The 24,385-nt window shown below is 45.7% G+C and overlaps 1 protein-coding gene across 1 annotated transcript in view; it reads right to left on the bottom strand.

Moving 5' to 3' along the window:
- Positions 1-12,463: 12,463 nt before the first annotated feature.
- The window catches only part of SLC29A1 (solute carrier family 29 member 1 (Augustine blood group)), a 79,972-nt gene continuing 68,050 nt past the window's right edge, over positions 12,464-24,385 (bottom strand). The window contains exons 7-13 of the mRNA XM_060244698.1: positions 23,526-23,623; positions 23,269-23,365; positions 23,043-23,134; positions 22,812-22,920; positions 21,256-21,341; positions 16,152-16,351; positions 12,464-14,145 (exon numbers count right to left, since the gene is read on the bottom strand). Coding sequence (XP_060100681.1) covers positions 14,034-14,145; positions 16,152-16,351; positions 21,256-21,341; positions 22,812-22,920; positions 23,043-23,134; positions 23,269-23,365; positions 23,526-23,623 — 794 coding nt within the window. The 3' untranslated portion in view covers positions 12,464-14,033. The remainder of the gene's footprint in view (positions 14,146-16,151; positions 16,352-21,255; positions 21,342-22,811; positions 22,921-23,042; positions 23,135-23,268; positions 23,366-23,525; positions 23,624-24,385) is intronic.

Here is a 24,385-nt window from a genome sequence, read left to right as displayed (position 1 = left end):
TTGGAGAGTATCACTTTCCCCTTCCACTTTCACTGCCATCAGTACACTCTTTTTAGTATCGGACCCCTGTAGGTTTACAGTTTCATTAGCTGTCAGCATAAAACATTCAATTTGGTCTTTAAGGAGCTGCATAAATGAGATAAGATTTTCCTTAAGAGAAATGAGATTTTAACAAATATCTTTTCCATGTGACATTTCATTAAATGGTGCCATTTTTAATATCACTTAAATCAGATTGTAAATTCGCTTCAAGCTCCTATTAATCCCCGTTCTGCAACAGCTCCACTTGAAGTTTTAGAAACCATTCTTTCAGATACAGTCAGGCGATAGAGACAGAACTCTCTGCAGTATAACTCCTTTGTGCTCATATCATATTGCAACTTCTTAGTAAACTCTTTGATGTATGTCCAATTATAGTCCGGGTCAATTTTAGAGATTATATTCAATCCAGTTTAAGTAGGTAAGACTGCTGGTGACATTTCGAGGCCTCTTCTAAATGTTTTGAGCTGGTCTTTTGAAGTTATGCAGAGTGACCCATCAGGGAGTAGAATTGGAAAAAACACCTACTTGTAAGTAGAGTCATCGCTTTAGGAGTAGAAAAATGCTGCTTCAAAGACGTACTGGAGAAAGTGAAAGCAAAAAAGCGGCCAGGCGTTCTTCTTTTTCTGCTGATATGCCAGCTTTCATGGCCACAGAGCTTCAGGACGGAGAGAGAGCACAAAGGGCAGCTGCCGCTGGCCCCCTCTACCCCCGTAAAGGTCCCATGCTGAAGAAAAAGCCACTCCGGGTTTATTCTATGGGCCTCCAACGGCCAGACTCAGAGTTGCTGCAGAGAGATGATCTGCAAGCAACTCTAAAGCCAAGATGATAGATCCCAGAATTCTCTTTCTGCATTCCTTTCCTGGGGCAGCATGAGCTACTCTAGCAGCTGGCAAACTACTGGTAGCTCATGAATTCCCTGTTGGAGACCTCTGCGTTATAGACTGATGAGGTGAGCTGATAATATTTGTGGCCTATACACCCATCACAGACATATCTCACCACTAATTCCCCTGTCTGAGATTTCCTAGTCTCTGATGTCCAAGTCTAAACTGTGCTGTAGTGTCTCTCACAGATATTGAGACCACAAGTGAAAGTAAGCATGAGAATACTTGCAGAGACAATCCTAATGAAGTAAAGTCTGATGAAGAGAGGGCTAAAACCATAGCTGGAGGCATGGGCAGGCTGGGAGCTCCATTGGCTGGAGGAAGCAGTAGCCAGAGCAAACACAAGGCAAGTAATTGCAGCTCTGGAAGAGACCAGTAAACTCGATCACATAAAACACTGTAATGATACTCTGTTAATCTTGGCGAACCTCAGAAAACAAGTTTTCCTGTGTCAGTGCTGCCTGACCATATGCAGTGAAAGCTGAAGGAGCTTTGAAAATAGCCCAGATTGTTTTAGACACACTCCATCACTCTTGATAGAAGTACAGTCTCTAGTGATCAAACCCATAAGGAGCAGTAGAAGAAATAACCCAGAAGCCAACAGTATAGGTACATAGGAGAAGAAACAGAGGCCATATAGTTTCTTCCCGGACAGCTGGCATGAAGATAATGGATAGCCATTGGGGACAACTGTTTGTTTTCTGTAGCATCAAAGTGAGCTGGGGAACTGTCATGATGTTAGAAGGTAGGAAATACCACTGAAGAGTGGTGGTGTGGTCTGGATATGAATACATTTGAAAGATCCAGTTTAGTATGCCATATGAGAATATGATCACCTTGTCATCCCTGGAAATGCAGACTGTATGGGCAAAGTGGTTCTTTCTATATTGGCTCCTTCTGTTATTCAGCAGAATGCAGCAATGCACACCCTGCCTGTAACTGTCAAGGAACTGATTTCTGATGTTCACTGCTGTTTTTTCCAGCTCCCAGGAGAAAGCATTCCCCAGGGACTATGAATTGTTTGACATAGTACTACCTTTCAATACAATAGTGCTTGCCCATGATGACTGAGGTTGCACAAAATGGTAATTCACATGCTTGAAGCATGAAATAGACTGAAGATGTATTTCCTGCATCTTGAAGCTCTAAACACTGAAGCAGAATGAGTATGGATTTGACTAGAAAACCTAGAAGTACAAGCAGTTCTGTCCTTGAAGTGTGCCCTTGAACTACATTACAAATTCAGCATGAAGATGGAGGATGAAGATGTTGGTTCACCTTGTACAATGGCCTTTCAGGAATTCCCAGGTTTTTCTGAAAGTCTACTCAAACTGGAGCCTGCTGTGAAACTTTAATGGCAAAATGATACAAAGATCTAGAACAGCCTAGGAAATGTTATGCCTCTGAGTGCAGTGTGGATTAGCCTTGAAGCAACTTTGGGTATTACAGCACCCCTGGATGGAACACCTTTTGAGACAAGTGTGACAAAAGTCTGCATTGTTCTGTGCCACAGTGCTGAATGAAGTTATTTAAAAACTTCCATTGAGGGACCTATTTTTTTTAAAAAATATTTCATTTTCCTTAATCCCACATCAAAGCTGCAGGTGCTGGTCAAAGTGACTGCTTTCCTTGGAGCTATCCTGGAGATTATACAGAGGAAGCTGTCAATTGATGGATCATTTTTCAATGTACAAGTTCCAAAATGTCAAGGTATTTTTCTTTTTTTGCAAGAATCATTGCAGGAAACTGAGTGCAGAAGTTCTATGCTCTAGAACAGGGGTGGCCAAACTGAGGCTCGGAGCTCCCACCCCCACCCTGTTGGCCAAATTGGAGAAGGCATTTCTCTCTTTAAATCCCTTCTCCAAGCCAGCCAGCAGCTTGGAGAATGCATTTAAAGTTAAAATTGCTTTCTTTTCACCTCTCTTTCCCCCATCTATTTTCCTTCCTTCCTTGTGGCTCTCAAACATCTGACGTTCATATCTTGTGGCTCTCAAACATCTGACATATATTCTATGTAGCTTTTATGTTAAGCAAGTTTGGCCACCTCTGCTCTAGAAGATGGTTGCATGGCCATAGTGTGCTTGCCCCACCCCTACACCAAGACTAAGCTTGCTTTCCCAGTTATGAAAAAAACACTAAAAATGAGCTAAGGGCTTTTGCAAACTCTTAATGCCCTGATTGCAATTAAGACAAACAAGAAATGGGGGGGGGGGGGAGGATTTGATACCCCCCCCCCCCAAATGCAAATGAATTCCTTGAGAGAAATTGGTTTATAGAGGTGATAAACTTTCTGGTTTAGAAAAGGAAAATAATACATTTAGTTGTGAATCTTCAGGAAGATCCCCACACACACCATCAAGTTGCAGGGGCAGCCTCATAAGGTTTTCAGGGCAGACAGGTACTTGCAGGTGGTTTACCAATGCCTGGCTCTCCACACAGTGACCATGGTACTCCTTGGAGGTCTCCCATCCAAACACTGACCTATCTTATCTGTTTCCATATCATGGACTGAACTAGAGAGGACTTCTACTCTGTATATATGAAAGTCTGGATGTTTATTGCTTCCTGATCTCATAGTTCAGCAACCAGTCTCTGAAAGGAGGTGGGTGGCTCCACTTGGCTACCCAGGGAACAGGATTATGTTTCATCTACAGCCAGATGCGTCACCATTTATATGCCACCAGCAGCTGTGGGCACTTTGGAACCTCATGGCCTCCATGTACTACCCCACTGAGTAAAAGTGGAAACTTTCCTCCAGTTTAAGTGGCTCTTCCTCCAACAAAAACTACTTATGTGGGAGGAAGCCTCCTTAGAGACTTCCTCCCACATAATACGAAGCTAGATACATGCCAGGAAGTTTCCTGATGCTCCATGAATTGCATCTGACTTCCTCCTTTTTGTAATCCCCCCCAGAAGTGCATAGTTTCTATTTGTGTCCAGGATTTTGTGGTTTTGGCAGTGGGGATTAGAGTCATAGAAAAAATGAGCAAGAAATGTGTAGGGATAGAATGTGGACCATGAGTGAAAGACAAGGACTGGGCAAAGTGGTTTCAGCCATAAGACTGGGAACCGCATTTATTTTCTATAACAAAAAGTTTTAGACAAAGGGGTTCAGCCTATGCAAGTGCTTATGTTTCTCCTAGGGGCAGTTTATATAATACAGATTAAAACAATAACATTTACTATACTCTTCAGATGTTCACGATGGTTTTTGAATAAACTATGTGTATTTATATCTTCATCTAGATATGTAACCCTTAAGAATGTTTCTTTTATGGCGAGAGTTTTGCAGATGTCCTGAACACTCTGTCTGTTCCCTAGCCTGGTGGTTGGGAGACTTTCAACAGGCTGCTGTTGGTTTAGAAAGGGAAAATAATACATTTACTTGTGAATCTTCAGGAAGACCCCCCCACGCACACATCATCAAGTTGCAGTGGCAGCCTCATAAGGTTGTGGAATTTATTAATAATAAATCTGATGGAATGTCTCAGATTTAAATAAGAATTACAGATGGATTTCGTATTGCTAAAGGCAATCATCCAAACTCAAAACAATTTTTTAAAAAAATTATTCCCTTAGCTTGTGTGTTTTGAAAAGAGGCGCAGTGCTGTGATCACATGTCAGCATCCCGTACAAGGAAGGTGAAACAGGTCAAGGCACTGAGCTATGATAGCAACTAAGACTGTGTTGTCTGCTTGTACTGTTAGGAATAGTTTATTACTGTAATGTGAGCTACACTGTCCAGCAACTTGAAACCCACAGTCTCCACAATTGTAAATACCTTAGAATTTAAACAACAGTAACTTTTTTACTAGTTCAAAGAAATCACCAGCAAGTTGGAATTGAAACCAACAGAAGTATGCCTTGTCCTTGTTCTAGAATTGTGTAGATTTATTTGCTGTACTGTACTCTTTCCAACGAAGGAGAGCCCACCGCTTCCTCAGGAGGTGGTGGGCTCTCCTTCCTTGGAGGTTTTTAAACAGAGGCTAGATGGCCATTGACAGCAATAAAGATCCTGTGAATTTAGGGAGAGGTGTTTGTGAGTTTCCTGCATTGTGCAGAATTGGACTAGATGACCCTAGAGGTCCCTTCCAACTCTGATTCTATACTGGTTCTGATTTCTTAAAGGTGCTTAACCTGATAGGATTGCTGAGAGGATAAAATGGAGGAACAAACAATGTATACGGCTATGAGTCCCTGTTGGGAAGACAGGTGCAGTTGTATGAATGAAGTTTATGTTGTAGTATGCCTCGGCTGGTGTGGTGTTGCAGTGAAGAGATATGGCCAAAAGATGGCACTGTGGCTCCACCATAGCTTTTAGAAACCATTCTGGCTGGAGTTCTTTGAAAGTGGTTTTGAGTGAAGCCTCAGATCCTGTGACAATACACACCCTTGGTTAACCAGGTTTCAGAACGGGTATTTTAGAAATATGCAGAGCTGTTTTACTGGAGCTGAATGTGCAGTAAGTGCATATACAGTAGGTAGCAAATAATTAACTTGAATTAACTGCCTATCTTAAGCTGGAACTTTGGTGGCTATCACAGGTTCCTTGCTGTGACTTCTCTATTACAAAGCAACTGCAGGGGAGCCCAGTTTGAGGCAGGCAGGATAGAGGTGTGTATTCATGCTTAACCTTTTACCATGATATTCCCCAACCCAAACATGTACACCCTAGATTCTCCGTGTGATGTTCCAGATTTTTTTTTTTTTGAGGGGGAAGTAGAGGCTGGCAAACAGAGGACAGTAATTAAGGGAGGAGGGGGGCAAGCACATCCTCCAACCTGTTTATTTACTGCAAAGCCTTTGTCCCTGTTGTTGAGGTGGAAACATAATGGTGAGGATTCTGCATTGACCTTTGTCTACTTAGTCCCAGCCTTGGTGCTTCTTGTTCCATGTTCTTGAAAGCCAGAAGACCTACTGTGGCTCCCTTCAGCATTTCCAAACCATCAACCCTTTAAAGCAGTGTTTCCATTTGCAGGGTCGTGACCCGGTACCAGGCCACAGAAGGCTCACTACTGGCTCACAAGAAAAGCTAAAGCTAGCCCCGCCCTATCGCTGTGTTGTGCAGAGAAGAGCTGGGCTGCCTCTCCTTCATTCTTCCCCGCTCCCAGTGTTTGAGAGAAAAGCTAGCATCCACCGGCACTTTAGACCCATGAAGTGTTCTTCAAGGTATGAGCTTTCATGTGCCTTGGGTGGCAAAGAACGGGGTGTGTGTTTTTTCCAGTCAGGAGTGGCGAGGAGTGGGCATTCCAGTAGCTATTTTTTTTACCAAATGACCCCAAGGCAGAATTTTTGCTGGCTGGGGTCATCTGATGGTGAGGAAGGCTTTTTTTTTCTTTGCCCCCCTTCCTTCCTTTCTTTCCCTGCAAGTGATGCTTTGTCTGTATTCCTGGTGTTGGGGGGGGGGGGGAAGCAACAGTGGGAGGGCTTCTAGTGCCCTGGCCCCACTGGTGGACATTCTGGTGCTTTTGGGGCATTGTATGAGGGAATTTTGGACTGGATAGTCCACTGGCCTGATCCAACATGGCTCCTCTTAGAAGAAGAAGATATTGGATTTATATCCCGCCCTCCACTCCCAAGAGTCTCAGAGTGGCTCACAATCTCCTTTATCTCCCTCCCCCACAACAGGTGGGGCTGGAGAGGGCTCTCACAGCAGCTGCCCTTTCAAGGACAACTTCTGCCAGGGCTATGGCTGACCCAAGGCCATTCCAGCAGGTGCAAGTGGAGGAGTGGGGAATCAAACCCGGTTCTCCCAGATAAGAGTCCGCACACTTAACCACTACACCAAACTGGCTCTCCTTATGTTTATGTTCTTTCTTTTCAAGTCTTTCCTTTCCTTTCCTTTCCTTCCATTTCATTCTTTCCCTTTCTTTCTTTCTTTCTTTCTTTCTTTCTTTCTTTCTTTCTTTCTTTCTTTCCTTCCATTTTTACTGGATGAAACTTTTCTGTTCATCATACTGCTGTTGCAGACATAGGAGCTCTGCTAATGAAAAGTTGGCACCCCCAGTTGTAGCCAGGTGGCCTTCTATAAGATTTCTGTGTGGGTGAGTGAGAGTAAGAGGTGTGGGGCAGAAAGAGATTATTGGAGATTACTGCGGTATATCTCAACAGCACTGGAAGAGATGGTACGATGAACTTGGCACCATTTTACTGGTTCAGCTTTTAACAGCTGTCTGACACCAAAATTAAACTCCTGTAGATATTAAAAAGGATGAAAGTAGTTCTCTGGCTAAGTATCTGCACAACAGGTTGCTTTTAAAGGCATGGGGAACACAGCCAATAAAAAGCTGCAAGTCCCTCATAAATATCCTTTTTGGGATAACTGCAGAAAAGCGTGTATGAACTTCATATTGAGAGGGCCGTGGCAGTGCAGTTACAGGAATTTCTGGAGGACGCTTCCGTCCTAGACCCATGCCAGTCCGGCTTCCGCCCGGGCCATGGGACAGAAACAGTCCTGGTCGCCCTCATGGATGACCTCCGACGGCAACTGAATCGAGGCGGCTCGGCAGTATTGCTGTTGTTAGACCTGTCGGCGGCGTTCAATATGGTCGACCACCGGCTGCTGACCCGCCGCCTCGCCGATGCAGGAATTCGGGGGCTAGCCTTACAGTGGCTCTCCTCCTTTCTTGAGGGTCGGGGACAATGGGTGGCAATTGGGGGGGAACTGTCTCAGAGGTACCCACTTCATTGTGGAGTGCCCCAGGGAGCAGTCCTCTCCCCGATGCTGTTTAACATCTTTATGTGCCCCCTTGCCCAGATTGCACGGAGGTATGGGCTGGGTTGCCATCAATATGCAGATGACACTCAGCTCTATCTATTGATGGGCGACCGGGCTGGTGATGTCCCAGCAAATTTGGACCGGGCACTACAAGCCGTGGCTGACTGGCTCAGGCTGAGCGGGCTGAAGTTGAATCCGGCGAAGACTGAGGTCCTTTGCGTGGGCCGCGGCGGACCGGGAGGGGAGACTACTTTACCGGCCTTTGACGGTGCGCCACTGGTACCGGTACGCAGAGTCAAGAGCCTGGGAGTGCTACTGGAGTCCTCCCTATCAATGGAGGCCCAAGTAGCTGCCACTGCTAGATCCGCCTTCTTCCATCTTAAGAGGGCGAGGCAGTTGGCTCCCTTCCTGGAGCGCGTCGACCTAGCAACTGTGATCCACGCAACGGTCACTTCGAGGTTAGACTACTGCAATGCCCTCTACATGGGGCTGCCCTTGTACCGAACACGGAGACTCCAGGTAGTCCAGAACGCGGCGGCCAGGCTGTTGGAGGGGCTACCACGGTGGGAGCCTGCACGGCCTGGGCTGCGCAATCTGCACTGGCTGCCGGTTGTCTACCGTGTTCGCTATAAGGTGCTGGTTATTACCTTTAAAGCCCTATATGGCCGAGGACCTGCCTACCTAAAGGACCGCCTCTCCCCATATGTACCCCGGAGAGCACTGAGATCTGGTTCCCAGAATTTATTAACAATCCTTGGGCCAAAAGAAGTTAGGTTGAAGGCCACTAGGGAGCAGGCCTTCTCGGTGATAGCCCCTCGTTGGTGGAATGACCTTCCAGAGATGGTGCGAGCCCTGCGGGACCTGAACCAATTCCGCAGGGCTTGCAAAACATTTCTTTTTCAGTTGGTATTTGAGACATCTTGTGGTATTTGAGACAGAACCTGATTAACGAACGAACAGATACTTAGCCATCTTATATACATCAGGACTATATCATTTTAGCACCTATTTTATATGTTTTATGTATTTTAAATAACTTATTTGTAATTAATGCTTAAATTGCTATGTTTTATGCGAATCATGGGACTCCCATGTCTGTTATATTGTTTAATGTGAATCATGGGACTCCCATGTCTGTTAGCCGCCCTGAGCCCGCCTAGCGGGGAGGGCGGGATATAAAAATAAAATATTATTATTATTATTATTATATAACTTGAAATTAATTCATTAATTGTAGTACAATTCTTTGCTATCTTTCACAGCAATTTCCCCGTGTTTCAACCAAAGAATGAAAAATAGCTGTCAAAAGATTTTCTTGAAACCAAGCAAGCTTGGTTGTAGCTTGAGGCAGGGTTCCAGTAGTAGCAGCTGAAGGAAGGGCTTACTAAATATGCCAGCATATTTTGAGGTACAGCAGCTGCCAGGGCCCAGTGTGGGTGGTACATAGTGCTGGCATTCCTGATGGCAATGGCAACAGCAGTCCCAACTGCATACACTGGCCAGTGCTGTTGAGGAAGGGATGTGTAGGTGGTGCAGGCAATTGAACATGGGCATTAGGAGTGCTCGCAAGCTGGAGAAGAATACACAGATAGGTGCATGCAGGTGTGGGGGTGAAAAGAGAGGACCGCCCACTTTCCACCCCCATTTTGGCTCAGCATGAGTTTCAGAGAGATTTTTCTGAAAATGAATTTACTTCTGAAGAGGCAGGTTTGGGGGAATGTCCTGGAAGTGACATCACAGGAAAAGGTGGAATTTTTGTTCAGTGTGCCCCAGAAGTGGTCCTTGACACCACAGGAAATGACATCATTCCTGTCTCCCGACTCCACCCCCAAATTTTAGTGGGCCATGAAGGAAAAGTGTAAAAATAACCAGGCCACGGGAAAGAAAAGTTTGGGAAACCCTGCTTTAAAGCATTCCACAATCTCATAGTAGTGTGGCCTTCTGCTTTTGGTCAAGTGTTGGCTACCACTCAAGCGTCACTGTTGCTGTATCTGTGCTTCTGAAACATGTCCTCACAATTAGCAACACTAAGTACTTTTAAACCCTGACTTTTACTACCCAGCAGGGGTTATTTTGTAGAAAAAGAGGTGCCAGAGCTCACTAGCACAGCTCATGTGCATATGCCACACACCCCTGGCACCACCAGAAGGTGTATGAGTTTAGCATTTACCTTAAAATGCTTCTTGAATAATAATAATGATAATTTTTTAAAAGCCCAACCGTGGTGGCAAATCTGAGAATTTTCATTTGTTGGATGTGGCCTACACAGGATTGGCTCACACAGTCTCTAGCGTGCCATTGGCTGATTCTGCTCTCCACCACTGGCCCCGTCAGGCAAAAACCCCACCAGAAGGCCACTGACCATTGAGTGAGACAGTTCTCTGCTGACAGATTCTCATAAGAACATAAGAGAAGCCATGTTAGATCAGGCCAATGGCCCATCCAGTCCAACACTCTGTGTCACACAGTGGCCAAAAAATTTATATATATATACACACATATATACACACACACACACACACACACACACACTGTGGCTAATAGCCACTGATGGACCTCTGCTCCATATTTTTATCTAAACCCCTCTTGAAGATGGCTATGCTTGTGGCTGCCACCACCTCCTGTGGCAGTGAATTCCACATGTTAATCACCCTTTGGGTGAAGAAGTACTTCCTTTTATCCGTTTTAACCTGTCTGCTCAGCAATTTCATCGAATGCCCACGAGTTCTTGTATTGTGAGAAAGGGAGAAAAGTACTTCTTTCTCTACTTTCTCCATCCCATGCAATATCTTGTAAACCTCTATCATGTCACCCCGCAGTTGACGTTTCTCCAAGCTAAAGAGTCTCAAGTGTTTCAACCTTTCTTCATAGGGAAAGTGTTCCAGCCCTTTAATCATTCTAGTTGCCCTTTTCTGGACTTTCTCCAATGCCATAATATCTTTTTTGAGGTGCGGCGACCAGAACTGCACACAGTATTCTCCCGGGGGCTTACTGATCAGTACTATCTCTCCTCAGGGCCTGTTGAAGGAAGTCCAGGACCATCCATTCTCTCTCCCCACCCCCAAACAAACAATGCTGCTGCAAAGCAAATGGTGAAGTAAACAGTAAACTGTGAGAGACATGTTCATAAGACAAAACAATAGCAGTTTCTTCTCATCTTGAGCCAGGCTTCCCTCGCTTGGAGAACACCTCTGCAGTGCCGGAGTCTGCCCAGCCCTCCTTCCACTCCACTGTGCCTGCTCTCCCTGTGGGTGGGGTGTGGCCACAGGGCAGGTGCAAGGGGGACGCTGGGCAAGTGCCAGCCTGGAGCACCAGAGGCCCTAGCACCATGCCTGCCTCTGAAGGAAGAAGAAGATATTGGATTTATATCCCGCCCTACACTCCGAAGAGTCTCTGAGCGGCTCACAATCTCCTTTATCTTCCTCCCCCACAACAGACACCCTGTGAGGTGGGTGGGGCTGGAGAGGGCTCTCACAGCAGCTGCCCTTTCAAGGACAACCTCTGCCAGAGCTATGGCTGACCCAAGGCCATGCCAGCAGGTGATCAAACCCGGTTCTCCCAGATAAGAGTCCGCACACTTAACCACTACACCAAACTGGCTCTGAATGAAAGGAGAGGCCTTTCATTCTGGAACCACTGTTGCCAATCTCCAGGTGAGGGCTGTAGAAGCTGACTGGGTGATTTCAAATCGGTCACAGACTTTCAGCCTAACCTGCCTCATAGGGTTGTTGTTCATATCAAAGGGAGGGGATGAAGAATGATGTAAACTGATGTAATGATTGAGGACTCCTTCCTATTAAAAAGTCTGTAAAAGATTGTTGGTCTGAAGGTCTCACTACAGGCCTCTGAGGCAGAACTCATTGCGAACACTCCTGTCCATGGTTGTCAGTTCCAGGTTGGTGGGAAATTCCTGGATGTTCTGTGGTGGAGTTTGAGGAGGGCATAGGTGTTAGGGCTTCAGAGTGGGGTCTGCTGGACCCAGGTCCTTACTGTGGTAGCTGACTGGGTGATTTTGGAGCAGTTAGACTTCCAGCCTACCCCGCCTCACAGGGTTGTGAGAGAAGGATGCAAGCTGCTTTGGTTTCCCCGCCCCACACTGTGAAGAAAGACAGTATAGAGGCTGTAGGCAGAGGGAAAGGCAATGGAAAGCTGAAGTTAGAGGGGGCAGATAAAGGGAAGGAGATAGGGTTGCCAACTCCAGGTTAGGAAATCCCTGGATATTTAAGGGGTGGAACCTGGAGAGGGTGAGGTTTGAGGAGGGATGGGACCTCAGACAGGTACAATGCCATTTCCTCCTAGGGAACCAGTGGAGAACTGCTCTCTAGATGGTAGAGATCAGCACCACTTGAGCTGGGGGGGGGGGGGAGTCAATGCCTTCACTTGGGTGGGAAGACAGCAAGGGAGGCAGGCACTTGCCCAGAGCCTCCTTCTAGAGCCCGTTGTATTTTTCTTCACAACAGGCCTTCCTCCTAGTTGTCATAATAAAATCTTACTCCCATTATACTTTTAAAATTACTTTCTCCTATGTGGCCACAGTGGCATGATGAAGATTTCCATCTGTCTGCTTTATGTGTTTTGGTTATTTCCACATTTTTTGTGGGGAAAAATGTTAGGAAGTTTGTCAAATCTTAGAGTTCAGCAAAATTCTCACAGGGGGGTTGAACAATGGACCCCAGAAGCAATTTTTTTTTGGGGGGGGGAGGGGGGTAAGAAAGAAAGAACACAATACAATGTAGAGATTCCGGAGCTCTGCTCCTGTGAGTCCTGCCAAAATGAGGCTTGCTAACCAGTACTATCTCTTGAGATAAGACTTCAGATGTTACTTAGAAAAAAACTCCTATATTTAATTTGCTTTCTGGTTTAAAACAGACATATATGCTCATCTACTTCTTGGAGGTCTACAACCTTCCTTTAAAAAATAGCAATTTTTTATTATTTCCACTTTAAAAAATAGCAATGTTTGTGATTTTTTTTTCCAAAAAAAAAATCAAAGTTCAAAGAAAATAACAAATCCTGAGGTTTACAATCCACATACAATAAATTGACTGACTGCTTTGAGCAACCATAAAATAAATCAATTTTAGCCCCTTAAGACCAGGCCTTGAGCTAGTGGTGGCAATGGGGTAAAGGGCTCAGCCTTTCTAGGACTCCATGATTAATGTTGAGGGACAGCCCTCAGGACCCATTTTCTGTTGCAACCTCCTAATGACAAAGCAGGGTAGAAATCTTATGAAAGCAGGGGGAAGACAGGGTTAAATGTCAGGGATGTTGGCAGTCTATACACAATAGCAGCTGTACATATATATATATTTACAAAGTAACATGGCATAAATTCGAGCAGGATAACTACCTGAAAGTTTGAGGAATGACAAAGAGTTAATTTGCCAAAGCAATACTCGCCATCACTGGCTTGCTTAGTCTGTAAGCACCCGCTGCAAGACCTCCTGTTAGGGGAGACTGGGAAAGAAGTGGCTAGGCCTCTGCCTTATTGTTTTCCAGCATGGAGACTAGGTATGACCTGCACAGCCATGTGGCTGGAATATGCCAGAAATGTTCCCCAAGAGGACAGCTGTGTCATTGAGGAGTGAGGCACCACACTAGCTTGATGGAGCTCTTGGTTGTTTCAGAGCTGCCCACAGGCTGTGCAATAATGTAGAGATACTTTCCTTCTGATGCAGCAGCAGATACTGATAAATCTTGGGTAAAGACTGAGGAATAAGAAGAGTTGGTTGTTATGCCCCGCTTTTCACTACCTGAAGGAGTCTCAGAGCGGCTTACAATCGCTTTCCCTTCCTCTCCCCACAACAGACACCCTGTGGGATAGGTGGGGCTGAGAGAGCTCGAGAACTGTGACTAGCCCAAGGTCACCCAGTAGGCTTCATGTGGGGAATCAAACCTGGTTCTCCAGATTAGAGTCTGCCACTCTGAACCACTATACCATGCTGGCTCTCATCATGCTTTTAATCACTACACCACTCGTTCTATATAAGCAGAAGCCAGCTGCAATACTGAGGCAGCACTGGTGCAGGGGAATAAATCCCTTCTGTCTGGCAGTAGAAAACACATGGGGGGGGGGAAAAAAGGACAGAGCATTGCAAGCAGCCCCTGGCTCAAGCACAGAGAATGAATGAGCTTGGCCTTGGCAGGCACAAAAATGGAAACATTCAGATGTACCCTAGAGAGCAAAATTGTATAACGCTGGATTTGGTAGAGGTCAAACATTACTGATGAAGGTAAAAATCGCACACAAGAGGAGCTGAGTCATCGGTGCAATAAGGAAACAGCCAGACTCCAAGTCACGTGCTACACACATCAGCTAAGGCAATGAGTTCTTGGAAAGTAGGCACTCATCCTCTGCCTCTCTTGTCCAAGATGTTCTGAGCATCCTGCTAGATTACATGTCTGAACAGGAAGGAGGAGACAGCTCCCAAAGCCAGGCCTAGTGAAAGGAAGAATGCCATGATGGCTCCAGCAGTTTCTGCTTCATGTGGCAACACCTTCCTAGCAAGGGAAAAAGAAGAAAGAGGCTGGTCAACTTAGCAGCAACAGCCACTCCAAACTAATTGCCAGGTTCATGTGCAGCCTTGTGTCAAACTTGATCAGGCTATGCATGTCATATATTATCAGAAGCCAAAAGAAAGCATACCTATGTGTTCATACTAATGAATTAAATATCAGACTGATAGTCTTGTTCTGACGTTGGAGCTCTTTTTCCTCCAACACTTCTGTCCGATTTCACACAAGCTGCAGCGCTGCAGTGACTTGGCCTGCCTCTTTCCCACAGCAAGCAAGATCCTCTGAAAACCAGTTTTTGCTTCCCGTGGGAAAGAGGCAGGCCAAGTTGCAGCCCCAGGGCAGCTTGTGTGAAATTCGATGGAAGTGTGGGGGCTGGGAAGATGCCAGAACGAATCTACTGGGGAATCGGTCATAGTCTTCTGTATTTAATTTTATGCTAAGTTTAAAGGTTTTGATGTATTTTTTCCTTTGGCCATGAGGTTATTGTAGCTTGAGGAAGGCTTAGTCTGAAAGAGATAATTTCTTTCAAAAATGGGGGGTAGGGGTAGATTTCTTAGCCTGTTTTGCCTCATTTCAGGATAGCTGCGCTTCTAATTCTAGGCAGCTCCTTGTCCTTTCTGAAGAGGCAACGCTTTCTGATGCCACAATGCCCTCCTCCTCTGTGCTAAGTGCCCAATGCTGAATTAATGGCCTTCTAGGAAGAGAATGTTCCATGCCAGGATAAGGGCTACATCGCAACACATGTATGCATGGAGGTAGCCTGGCAAGATACAGACCCTTTGCAGAATTCCTGTCTCCCATGCCGGGAGCAACTTCCTCTGCTACGCTCTCTATAAAGACCAGTGGTCTATAGTTGGCTGTCTTTTCCCTCCTCATATGCTTTGTGTATTCATGGCTCCAAACAGTGGCTTAAGATGAGACAAAACCCAAGATTTTCTGTTGGCTGCTGAGGCTGAGAACACAGAGTCTCTAGCTGTCAGGAAGGTACTTCTGCTCATGGATGGCCAAAGGGAAAGTGCAAGAGACAAGACCAACTAGTGCTTGCTGACCAGTATTGTAACAATCAGTATTGTAACAATCACTACTAAGGGTGTGGCACTTGGTATAAACCAAGTTGAAAAATTACATGATTTTCACGCTGATTACCAAGTGGGCTGCTGGTTCGGCTATCCAAAAATGGCCATCCTGAAAATATCCAGAACTTTTTAGGACTACTGCATAGCTGGTGTTTAAAATAATTTCCTTCCTTTAAACACCTTTCAGGTGAACTCACCACTTCAGAGTTCACTTGTGGCATGGCTTTTTGCAAGCCGTGCTGCGAATGAACTCCAAGCAGTGAGTTCTCCATTATACCCTATAAAGACCGTTATAGTCAATGGTCCCCACATAGGCTATAATGGAGAATCGAGCCAGGGGTACACCTTTGGAGTTCACTTACTGCGTGGTTCACAAAAGGCATTTAAAGGGACCACATTCCATTTCAATGCCTTTCCCCCCTTGATTGGAAACAATGGAGGATGGGGACACCACCTTCTGTGACTCATAGGATTTGACTCCTTGGACCAATCTTTTTGAAACTTGGGGTGGGGGTGTGTTTGATGAATGGCACTAGCAGCTATGCTGCAAATTTGGTGCCTCTACCTCAATAAAACAATCCCTCCAGAACCCCCGACTCTCCATTATAGCCTATGGGGACCATTGACTATAATGGTCCCCATAGGGTGTAACAGAGCTGAAAAAATTTGGCAATCCCAAATATTTCCTGAATTTGAATAGCATACCAGTGCTGAGATTCTGGAATATCAGGAAATACTGCTATTTTTCTGGTTCAATATATCTAAACATGAAAAATACTGTGGTTTGTGGGGGGATTTGTACACCCTAATCACCACCTTCCATATGAATGACCTACCAGTGCTTATGGAGCAGGAGAAGCAGAGGCTGGATGGGGTGCAAGCTTGCTCAAACTTTCCCTCTCAGGCAATACTCACTTGGGCCCGAAACACATGCAGAGGCTGGCCAGGTATCCATTGGAGACAGAGAAGAAAATCATGAAGACGATGTACCAAGCATCATGGGCAAAGAAGACAGGCAGGTTCCTGCGGGGTTGCACATTACACAGTATGAAGAGGGGGATGAAGATCACACGGAAAATCACCATCAATGGTAGCAGAGAGCTGTCCTTTCCAGGCTGCAGATGGTGGAGAAGAGATAATTGCTTTTCTTTATACACTGTTATAATTAGTACTTGCCACATGAGTAGGTGATCAGCTGACACAGCATGTGCCTAGATGAATCTCCCCATTCACTAGCTATTTTTTCCTGTGCCTGTCTTGAGGATGTAGGAGTGGGTCAGCTGGGCTTCCAGCTCCAATGGTAGATTTGTACTTTTCAAACTGGAAGTTGTAGTCCCCTGTTTGCTCAAGTATTACCCTGTCCCAAGTATTAGGCTGGGAGGAGGAATCCCACTGTGCAACTCACAAAGCATCATGTCATATTTTGCTTTCTGCCATTTCTTCTTTTCTGAGACATACAGCTTGGATTTTCTCATCCCATGATGGATTTCTCACCAAGACTGCAGTATGACTTTTATTTTCTCTTCTATGACAACTCCATCTGGAGGTTTGCAAAACTTTGTCAAAATTGAGATTTCAAGGCAGAATGTTGCTGAGCTGTAATGGTCAGCTAAGTTTGGGGGGAATTTCAATGGATTTTGGGAAAGACCCTACAGGACTTGCCAGAGATGGAGTTTTGAACAGAATGCTCCACTGAGCTTGGCTGCCTACTTTTGCAGTTCCAGGCAGGCAGTTTTGTTTAGCTCCCAGTGGGGCTGAAATTGGGTCACAAATTGGGCAGTTTTAGGTTAGGAATATGTTTTATTTATGTAAAAGCATTTAGAACACAATCCTGGGGGGGGGGGGGGGGCGAAAGTGCTTTGGGAGAGACAATCCCCTATGTTGGTGCAAGTAGCATTTGCGTTCGTGTAAGTCCAGTTGCACCACGGCGGAGGGGACTTACGTGGGCGTGGGGCCACCAAAGCACTGCCTCGCCCAAGAGTCGCTCCGGTGCAGGAGGGGGTGGAGTCGGGGGCGCGGCCAGGCTTAGGCAGCTCCCTAAGGACATTGGGCCATGACATGCCCCCCCCCCCCCCGAGAGGCATAAAGTTACATGGAAATGGTGGTGTATCCCATAGGCACTCGTTGAGACCGAAAACAAAGGTTGCTCCCGCCACCGTGGGAGCTTACAAACCCCTTAGGGAGCGGTATAATTGCCTCACCAATCCCCTCACACCCTGGGTTGGGTGAGCCCCCTCCTCAACACCCAACCGCAGTCCTCCCCCTCCTAGAAGTACTTTCGCTCTGGCCTTGCACAACTCATTTGTTAGGGACAGCTGCTCGTGGTGAGGGGCTCTGCTGGGGAGCTCTCTGCCACACAGACTTAGAGCAAGGGACAGACACGTTGGTGACGGGCACTGTACTGCGCAATTGCTTAAACAGCATCTTAGACTTGTGAAGGGAAGAACGAGGTCTCTCTCCTGGGGCTAACTGCTCATTTCCAGGTCTCCACAGGTCTGGCTCCCAGAGGCTCAGCATGCGAGGACAGTCGCCCATGGCTGGGTAAGAGCAGCTGTGCACCCCCACTGTCCTCCTCCTCCCTTCACTCAAGACCGGGTAGTGTACAAGCACCTCTGGCACTTGAACCAGGCAGTGGGCTCAGGCAGGGGGCGATTGCTGGCCCTGCTCCCCTGTGCTGCTGCTGGCTCCCTTCCCTTGGTCTCTCCTGCTTGGCATCTGCTGCATGTTCCCTGGGCACCTCCCCCGCCACTAAGTCAGTGGCCTCTCCGAGGGAATGCCTGGGAGGGTGGGCACACTTGGTTCTTGGGGGTGGGTGGGGAGAGGGCTATGAACCGTCACACTGCCTCTGCGTGACTGGACAGGGGAAGGGGAGTTGCCGCCCCTCAGCCTGGCTGGGCTGAGAGCCTATCCGACCCCACAAGGCTGTTGTGCACAGGGCACAAAGGGAAGAAGACGATGACATTGGATATATATTCTACCCTCCACTCAGTCTCAGAGCTCAGAACTCAAATGATGGCAGTGATATAGACACCTCTCAGCTCCACCATAACATACAAGTATTATGTGGATGCGCCACACAGACACCTGGTCAGACAGTGACCCAGAGTTTCATGTTGGCTCTCTAAATGTCTTCCAACAAAAGATGTGTGGAAGGGCATTTATTTTAGCACCACTGTATATACACAGTATCACAGAGCAATGTAAAACAATTCAGGTCCCTGCCTCAAGGAGTTTATAATCTACTCATCTGTGTGAAGGCAATGAATTGTTCAAACAAGATTTGCCCATCATTCACATATTGCCTCATTTAGTCATTTGCTGCTGTGGTTCAGTATCTGGTTCAAATGACACATAATTACGGAACAGTTTGTTCCTCACACGCATTCTTGGATTCTCAACAGCCACCCTGCTGAGCTGTCAGCTCAAACCTGGCAACACCCTGCAGCCAATTCCTGTACCCATTGCAACAGATAGGGATGAACAGATCCTGGCTTCTCTATGGGGGGTCATAAAGGACATCTGAAAGTAAGGCAAAAGTTTCACATCTTCCTTAATCTTGAGACTCTTCTTCCTACCAAGGCAGGAGAAAGAACCACAGATAGGTTCTATTCACCCTTGTCAAAGCAAGATGAATGTCCAGAAGAACAGTTGTTCCCATCTGGCTTGGGTTAACTGGATTGCTGGCATGTTTCAAGAGGGAAAAGCTACCCATGCAAACATGACACACTGTGAAACATTATGACCTGCCCTCAGCTGTGGCAAGAGGACCTGGCAAATCTTTTAACAGGTTGTAACACTTACACTAACCTCCATTTGACTTAGTAGTCATTTTCTTTACCCCACACCTAGGTGCACTTTAATTGCTTAAAGGCATCAACATCAGGGGGGAAAATAATCTAGATCTGGAAAATCTCCAGTCCTGGCTGGCAACAGTTTATTCCATTTAAATTCAGCTGTTTCCCAGTCTTAAGTTTCTTTAACTGAAGAACCCAAGACATAAACACAAAGTTTATGCCAGTTGTATATATACCCTCCCTTGACTGAAACAGGTTGGATAACCCTTGTGATTTAAATTTCCTTCTTTTGTTCAATAATCAGCTAAAATCACAAACATTTTCTTTTTTTTCAGAGATGTCATCTTGAAGTGTGTGGATGTATTTATTTTGCCTGCTCCTGCAGTATGTGGCTGGGCTCACTTGCTTAACTTGGTCCTAGTTTTATTCATTTATTTAAACCCTACCTTTTTACTCAGTTTGGATCCAGACTGCTTTAGATTGTTCTCTCCATTTTATCCTCACAACAACCTTGTGATGTTTGGATGAGAGTGCATGACTGGCCCAAGTTCACACAGCAAGCTTCCATGGCAGGGTGCGGATTCAATCCTGAGTTTGTCAAATCCTAGTGCAACTCTCTAACCACTATACCACACTGGCTCACTAGTGGTATCTTACTGTAGTGGATTGACTTGTGTAGTCTACTGCAGCATTTCCCATTTGCAGGGTCGCGACCCGGTACCGGGCCGTGGAAGCCTCAATACCAGGTCACAAGAAAAGCCAAAGCTAGCCCCGCCCCCAGCAAAGCATGAGCTCTGCTCTGCTTCCTTCTTTTCCCATCTCTTTGTTGTGCAGAGAAAAGCTAGGCTTGAAGACTGACACAGGCTGCAAAGCCTGAGCTCCGTTTTTCTTCTTTCCATCCCCCAATGTGTCTGTGTTGTGCAGATAAAAGGTAGGCTTGAAGACTGACATATGCTGCAAAGCCTGAGTTCCATTTTCCTTGGAGACCACTATAGAAGAAAGAGACAAGCTTTCCTGTCTCCTGTCTCCACCCCCAACATCTCCTGGCTCCACCCCCAAATTTTAGTGGGCCATGAAGGAGAAGTGTAAAAATAACTGGGCCGGGGGGGGGGGGTGCGGAAGTTTGGGAAACCCTGGTCTACTGGATTATGTAGCTTGATCTGCAGCTCTGAACCAGATCAGGGGCTTGGACTCAACTGCCTTTCCCTCCTCTCCATCTATGGTTTACAATATTAGTCCAATCCCAAGCCATTCTTATGACACCATGAGTCTCTCCAAACTTCTGCAAAATGGAGAAAAGAATCCTCTAAAAAGGCAGTATCGTTTGGCACAAAAAACAGATCAGCTTCTTTACCAGGAAAATTTCCACTGTGACTGGGTAATGAAATCACCAAGAACTGAATTAAACTGAACTATGCCTTTATTATCAACCTAGCTTTGGTCAGCTGTGGGAGCACAGCCAATGTTGTCAATGGGGGAGGAAACATACCTCCGCCCAATTTGGTTTTAACCACATAGTCAGATACAAACAAAAGCAGTTTTCTTTTTGCCAAGTGAGGAGGCAGCAAGAAAACAGACTTGCTTGAGGAAAGGCGTCTGGCACAAACCACACACACAGGCATGCATACACAGAGCCTTTGGCGTCAAACTTTCCACATAGTTGTTCTCAAAACATTCTGTTATAAGTTTGTCTCTCCACTTGGGATATGGTTCAGGAACTTGGCAAGAAGAGCCAAGTTAAATTAGTGAGGTATCTTCATCCAAGCCATGCAGATGAGCTGAAGAAATAGAGGGACATCAGAACGTTTAACCAGAAGCACATGAAAAACAAACCAATTCTACCCAAACCCATGCTTACTTGGGCCAAGGAAAATAGTGAAACATCCTTGTGTTGTTTCATTTCTGCATTTCATCTCTCTACTGCTGCCTGTGTTTCTGGTAAACTTCAGCAATCAAGTTCCCCACCATTTCCCTTTCCTTTCTATTTTCATGTCTCCTCCACCTCTGCCCTCTCTATTGCTCTTTAGGTCATGGTCCCTAGAAGCCTGATTGCAAGGATTCTGATTCTCCACACACAGCTTGAGCTCAGGATCTCTCCACATCCTTCCCCAACTCTTGCTGCGATTTCTCAGCACAAAGTGTGAAGCTGGCTTGTTGAATGCATATTAGTAAAAGGAGACTCAGGTGAATTGAGTATTATTAACACCTCACACCCCTGCACTCACCCACATGCAAACAGCTGTCAGGCTCCGTCCAGCCCAGTCAAAGACATTAAACACCAGGAAACAAGAGACTGGGGTGAAATATCCAGCTGAGAAAAGAATGGAGAAGATGAGTGATCAGTGCCAGAATCTTTGGTTACTGCTATATTCAACAGAGCAACTTAGGTAATCATTAGGATGAGGCTGAAAATTTTGTCCTTCTGTGAGTCACTTATACTCATACTCTCTCATCTTCCACAAGTGTGTAATTCAATAAACATGAAAGGAGCTAGGCTCCTGATTCTGAGTAGGGACTGTAATTATACTCAGTCATTACTGAAGCACTTGGGGCCTGTCAAGCTAGTGGGAAAAACCCTGATTCTTTCAAAAGACATGCAAGTAACGAAATTGGTGAGAGCAGTAACATGATGGCAGATATAGGACTAAAAAAATCATATTGTATGCAGGACTGAATGGTCCAAGAAATAGCTTTATTCTCCCCTTTCAATTTCTCACTGAAAAAGTCTGTCTTCAGCAAGGGTTGATCCCATATCCTCATAAATTCTCCCCTCACTCCTGTGCCAGCCTCCAAATTCTTCTCTGCACACTTTCCTGCCTCTTCTGATTCCACTCTGGCTACTTTCCACCATCAGTCTTCGGAGTGGCTGATCCATATAACACACACTGATTACAACCATTCCTTGTGATTTCCTTCCTCACATATAAGGGCATGGACATTGCAGAAATTTGCAAGATGTATATCCAGCATAGGTGGGGATGAACAGGAAAAGCATGTTTTGTCCAAATGACACATGGCAGTGTCCCACATGGAAGGACTCAACTGGGCCTTCAAACTCCTATTCTAATCACTGTCAGAAACCCAAAATAAAAAACGCTTCTTTTCGCAAATTGTTCTCCCTTCCCAGTCTCCTCACCACCAGACTAGACCTGCCCTTCCTCCCCATCCACTTCTCTCCTACTCTTGCACATCCCTTTGTAGTTCGATTCCTTCCCACAGTTAGAGTCTATACAATGGTCAAAGGCACATGGTGTTGTTACCAGAGTGAGTGTGGAGGACACTCATTTTCTGCATTCTGGATGGCATATAAGATGGTTGTATTTCTGAGGGCATAGGGCTGAAGGTAAATTGTTTTGGTAGGTCTGGCTGTGTAATCCTGTGTTTATCTTCTATATTGTTTTTACCTTGTTACTGGACTGCTATATTGTGTTTATACATTTGCAACTTGCTGTTGCTTTGTCAGCCACCTTCAATCTAAAGAGGTAAGGCAGGTTATAACTTTTAAAAATAAATACATAAATATTACTGTGTTCAAGCCAAACAAATGTCAGCCAGGGCTGTTAGTAGATTGGACACTGCGTGAGGACCATCATGTAAACTGTTCTGAATTTTCCAACAGAAGGGATTAAAAAAAATCCAAAACCCTACCTGCCCACCCTCTTACATGCTCTGAGTGTCACTAGTCTTGACCCTAGCTGTTTACAAAATTCTCATTTGCACTTGTTATGCCATTAAAGGTTTGGTATGGTATGGCTATTTACGAACATGAAGTTTTACTTACCCCAGATTGTGTCCCCAGCAATGGTTGACTTTACATCAACAGTGACAGCTGGGAAGACTCCAATAGTGATGGTAAAGACTAAGCAGACGCATACAGCCATGACCCAGATCTGGGGAGGAGGACACAAGCATACATAATAAGGACAAATAAAGCCAAGGCAACCTCAGATGCCCCTGTTTAAGGATGGGTATGGGAAAGTCCATTCTAAGGCCAAATCTGCATCTCAAGTACCTTTCTGAAGATGCTGAGAACTGAGGGCTCGTGGTGTGGCACATGGGAATCTCCATTTGTAGGGTTCTTTAGTTCTACATCATTGGGCTCACCTGTAAGGAAAGGGAACTATGTAAAACAACAGCATTTTTGACTGAAGGTAGGCCCTGCTAAGGTCACCCACCTGCGTTGAATCAGCTATACATGTATACATCCTGCCTAAATTCTCTTTCACACTGGCATTTACCTTTCCTGATAAGATCAACCTTGGTTTCCAGCTCAGAAGGGTTCTCATGGGCCTGATACTCTGTCTTGTCTTTCATTGAGTAGCAACGGAAGAAGTCCTGTAGAGAGTCAGGGCATGTAACTCATATTAACATTGATTGGGGGGGTCCTTCTAGGTAGACTGGGATGAGGATGGGAAAATGCCTCAGGAGAGGCTGCCCTGCCCTGGAAATTGGTACCCACCATGAGACCCCCATCAAGAGAAAACAGAATCATTACCAGATGAGGCAACACCATATAGGACCCAATGGCAAGCAGGATCACTACGCAGGCTGTGATGAAATAACCAAAGGCACAATCTGCTATTTCAGAGCCACCTGGAAGAGATATGGAGAGAAGTGGTAATGGTGGAAGCTTCTCTCCACACTTAATTTAGAATGGAATGGAGGCAGCCACCAATACCTCCAAGGGAACTGTGCTTCTGAGTACCCTGAGGGGTGGTGGGTAGGGGTGTGTGTTCAAGTATTAACTAAATAGGAAAATATCCAATAAATACTTTTATCGGTATTTATCGGGTATTTTCTCAGCTGGTTATTAAGTGGCCTACAGATTTGGCTATCCAAAAATGGCTGCGCTGAAAATTCCCAAAAATATTTGTTGTTTTTTGGGACCACCAGGTTGTCGCAGTTAAAGCACACTCACAGCTTGCAAAAAACATTTAAAGGGAACACAGTCCCTTTAAATACCTCCCCCCCACACTGGAAACAATGGAGGATGGGGATGGCTCTGTTGGGAAATCCAATGTAAACCGGACTGCCCACAAGAGACCCAACAGAACCTGTGGGAAGAACTCCCCCTGCAGGATCAGCTCTTTGGTAGGCTCTATTGGGCAGTCCAGTTTAAACTGGGCTGCCCAGCAGAGCCTGTGGGGAGATGCTTCGGCTGGGGTTGGATCCTCTTTGAAGCTTGGTTTTAACTAAGCTGCAAAGAGGAGCCAGTCCAAAATCAGCCAGGGCAGCACAGAGCTGAGAGCTCCCACTGCCCCAGCTAATTGCCTCATTTTTTTTCTTCTTAGGTTCACTGTGACAGGACCCGAAAAAAAATCAGGAATCCCAAATATATCCCAAATCCAAATACCA

Source organism: Heteronotia binoei, chromosome 1 (genome assembly GCF_032191835.1).
Source record: "Heteronotia binoei isolate CCM8104 ecotype False Entrance Well chromosome 1, APGP_CSIRO_Hbin_v1, whole genome shotgun sequence".
NCBI classification, from domain to species: Eukaryota; Metazoa; Chordata; class Lepidosauria; order Squamata; family Gekkonidae; genus Heteronotia; species Heteronotia binoei.
Note: the sequence above shows the minus strand (reverse complement) of the source record. Positions and strands in the feature narration are given on the sequence as shown.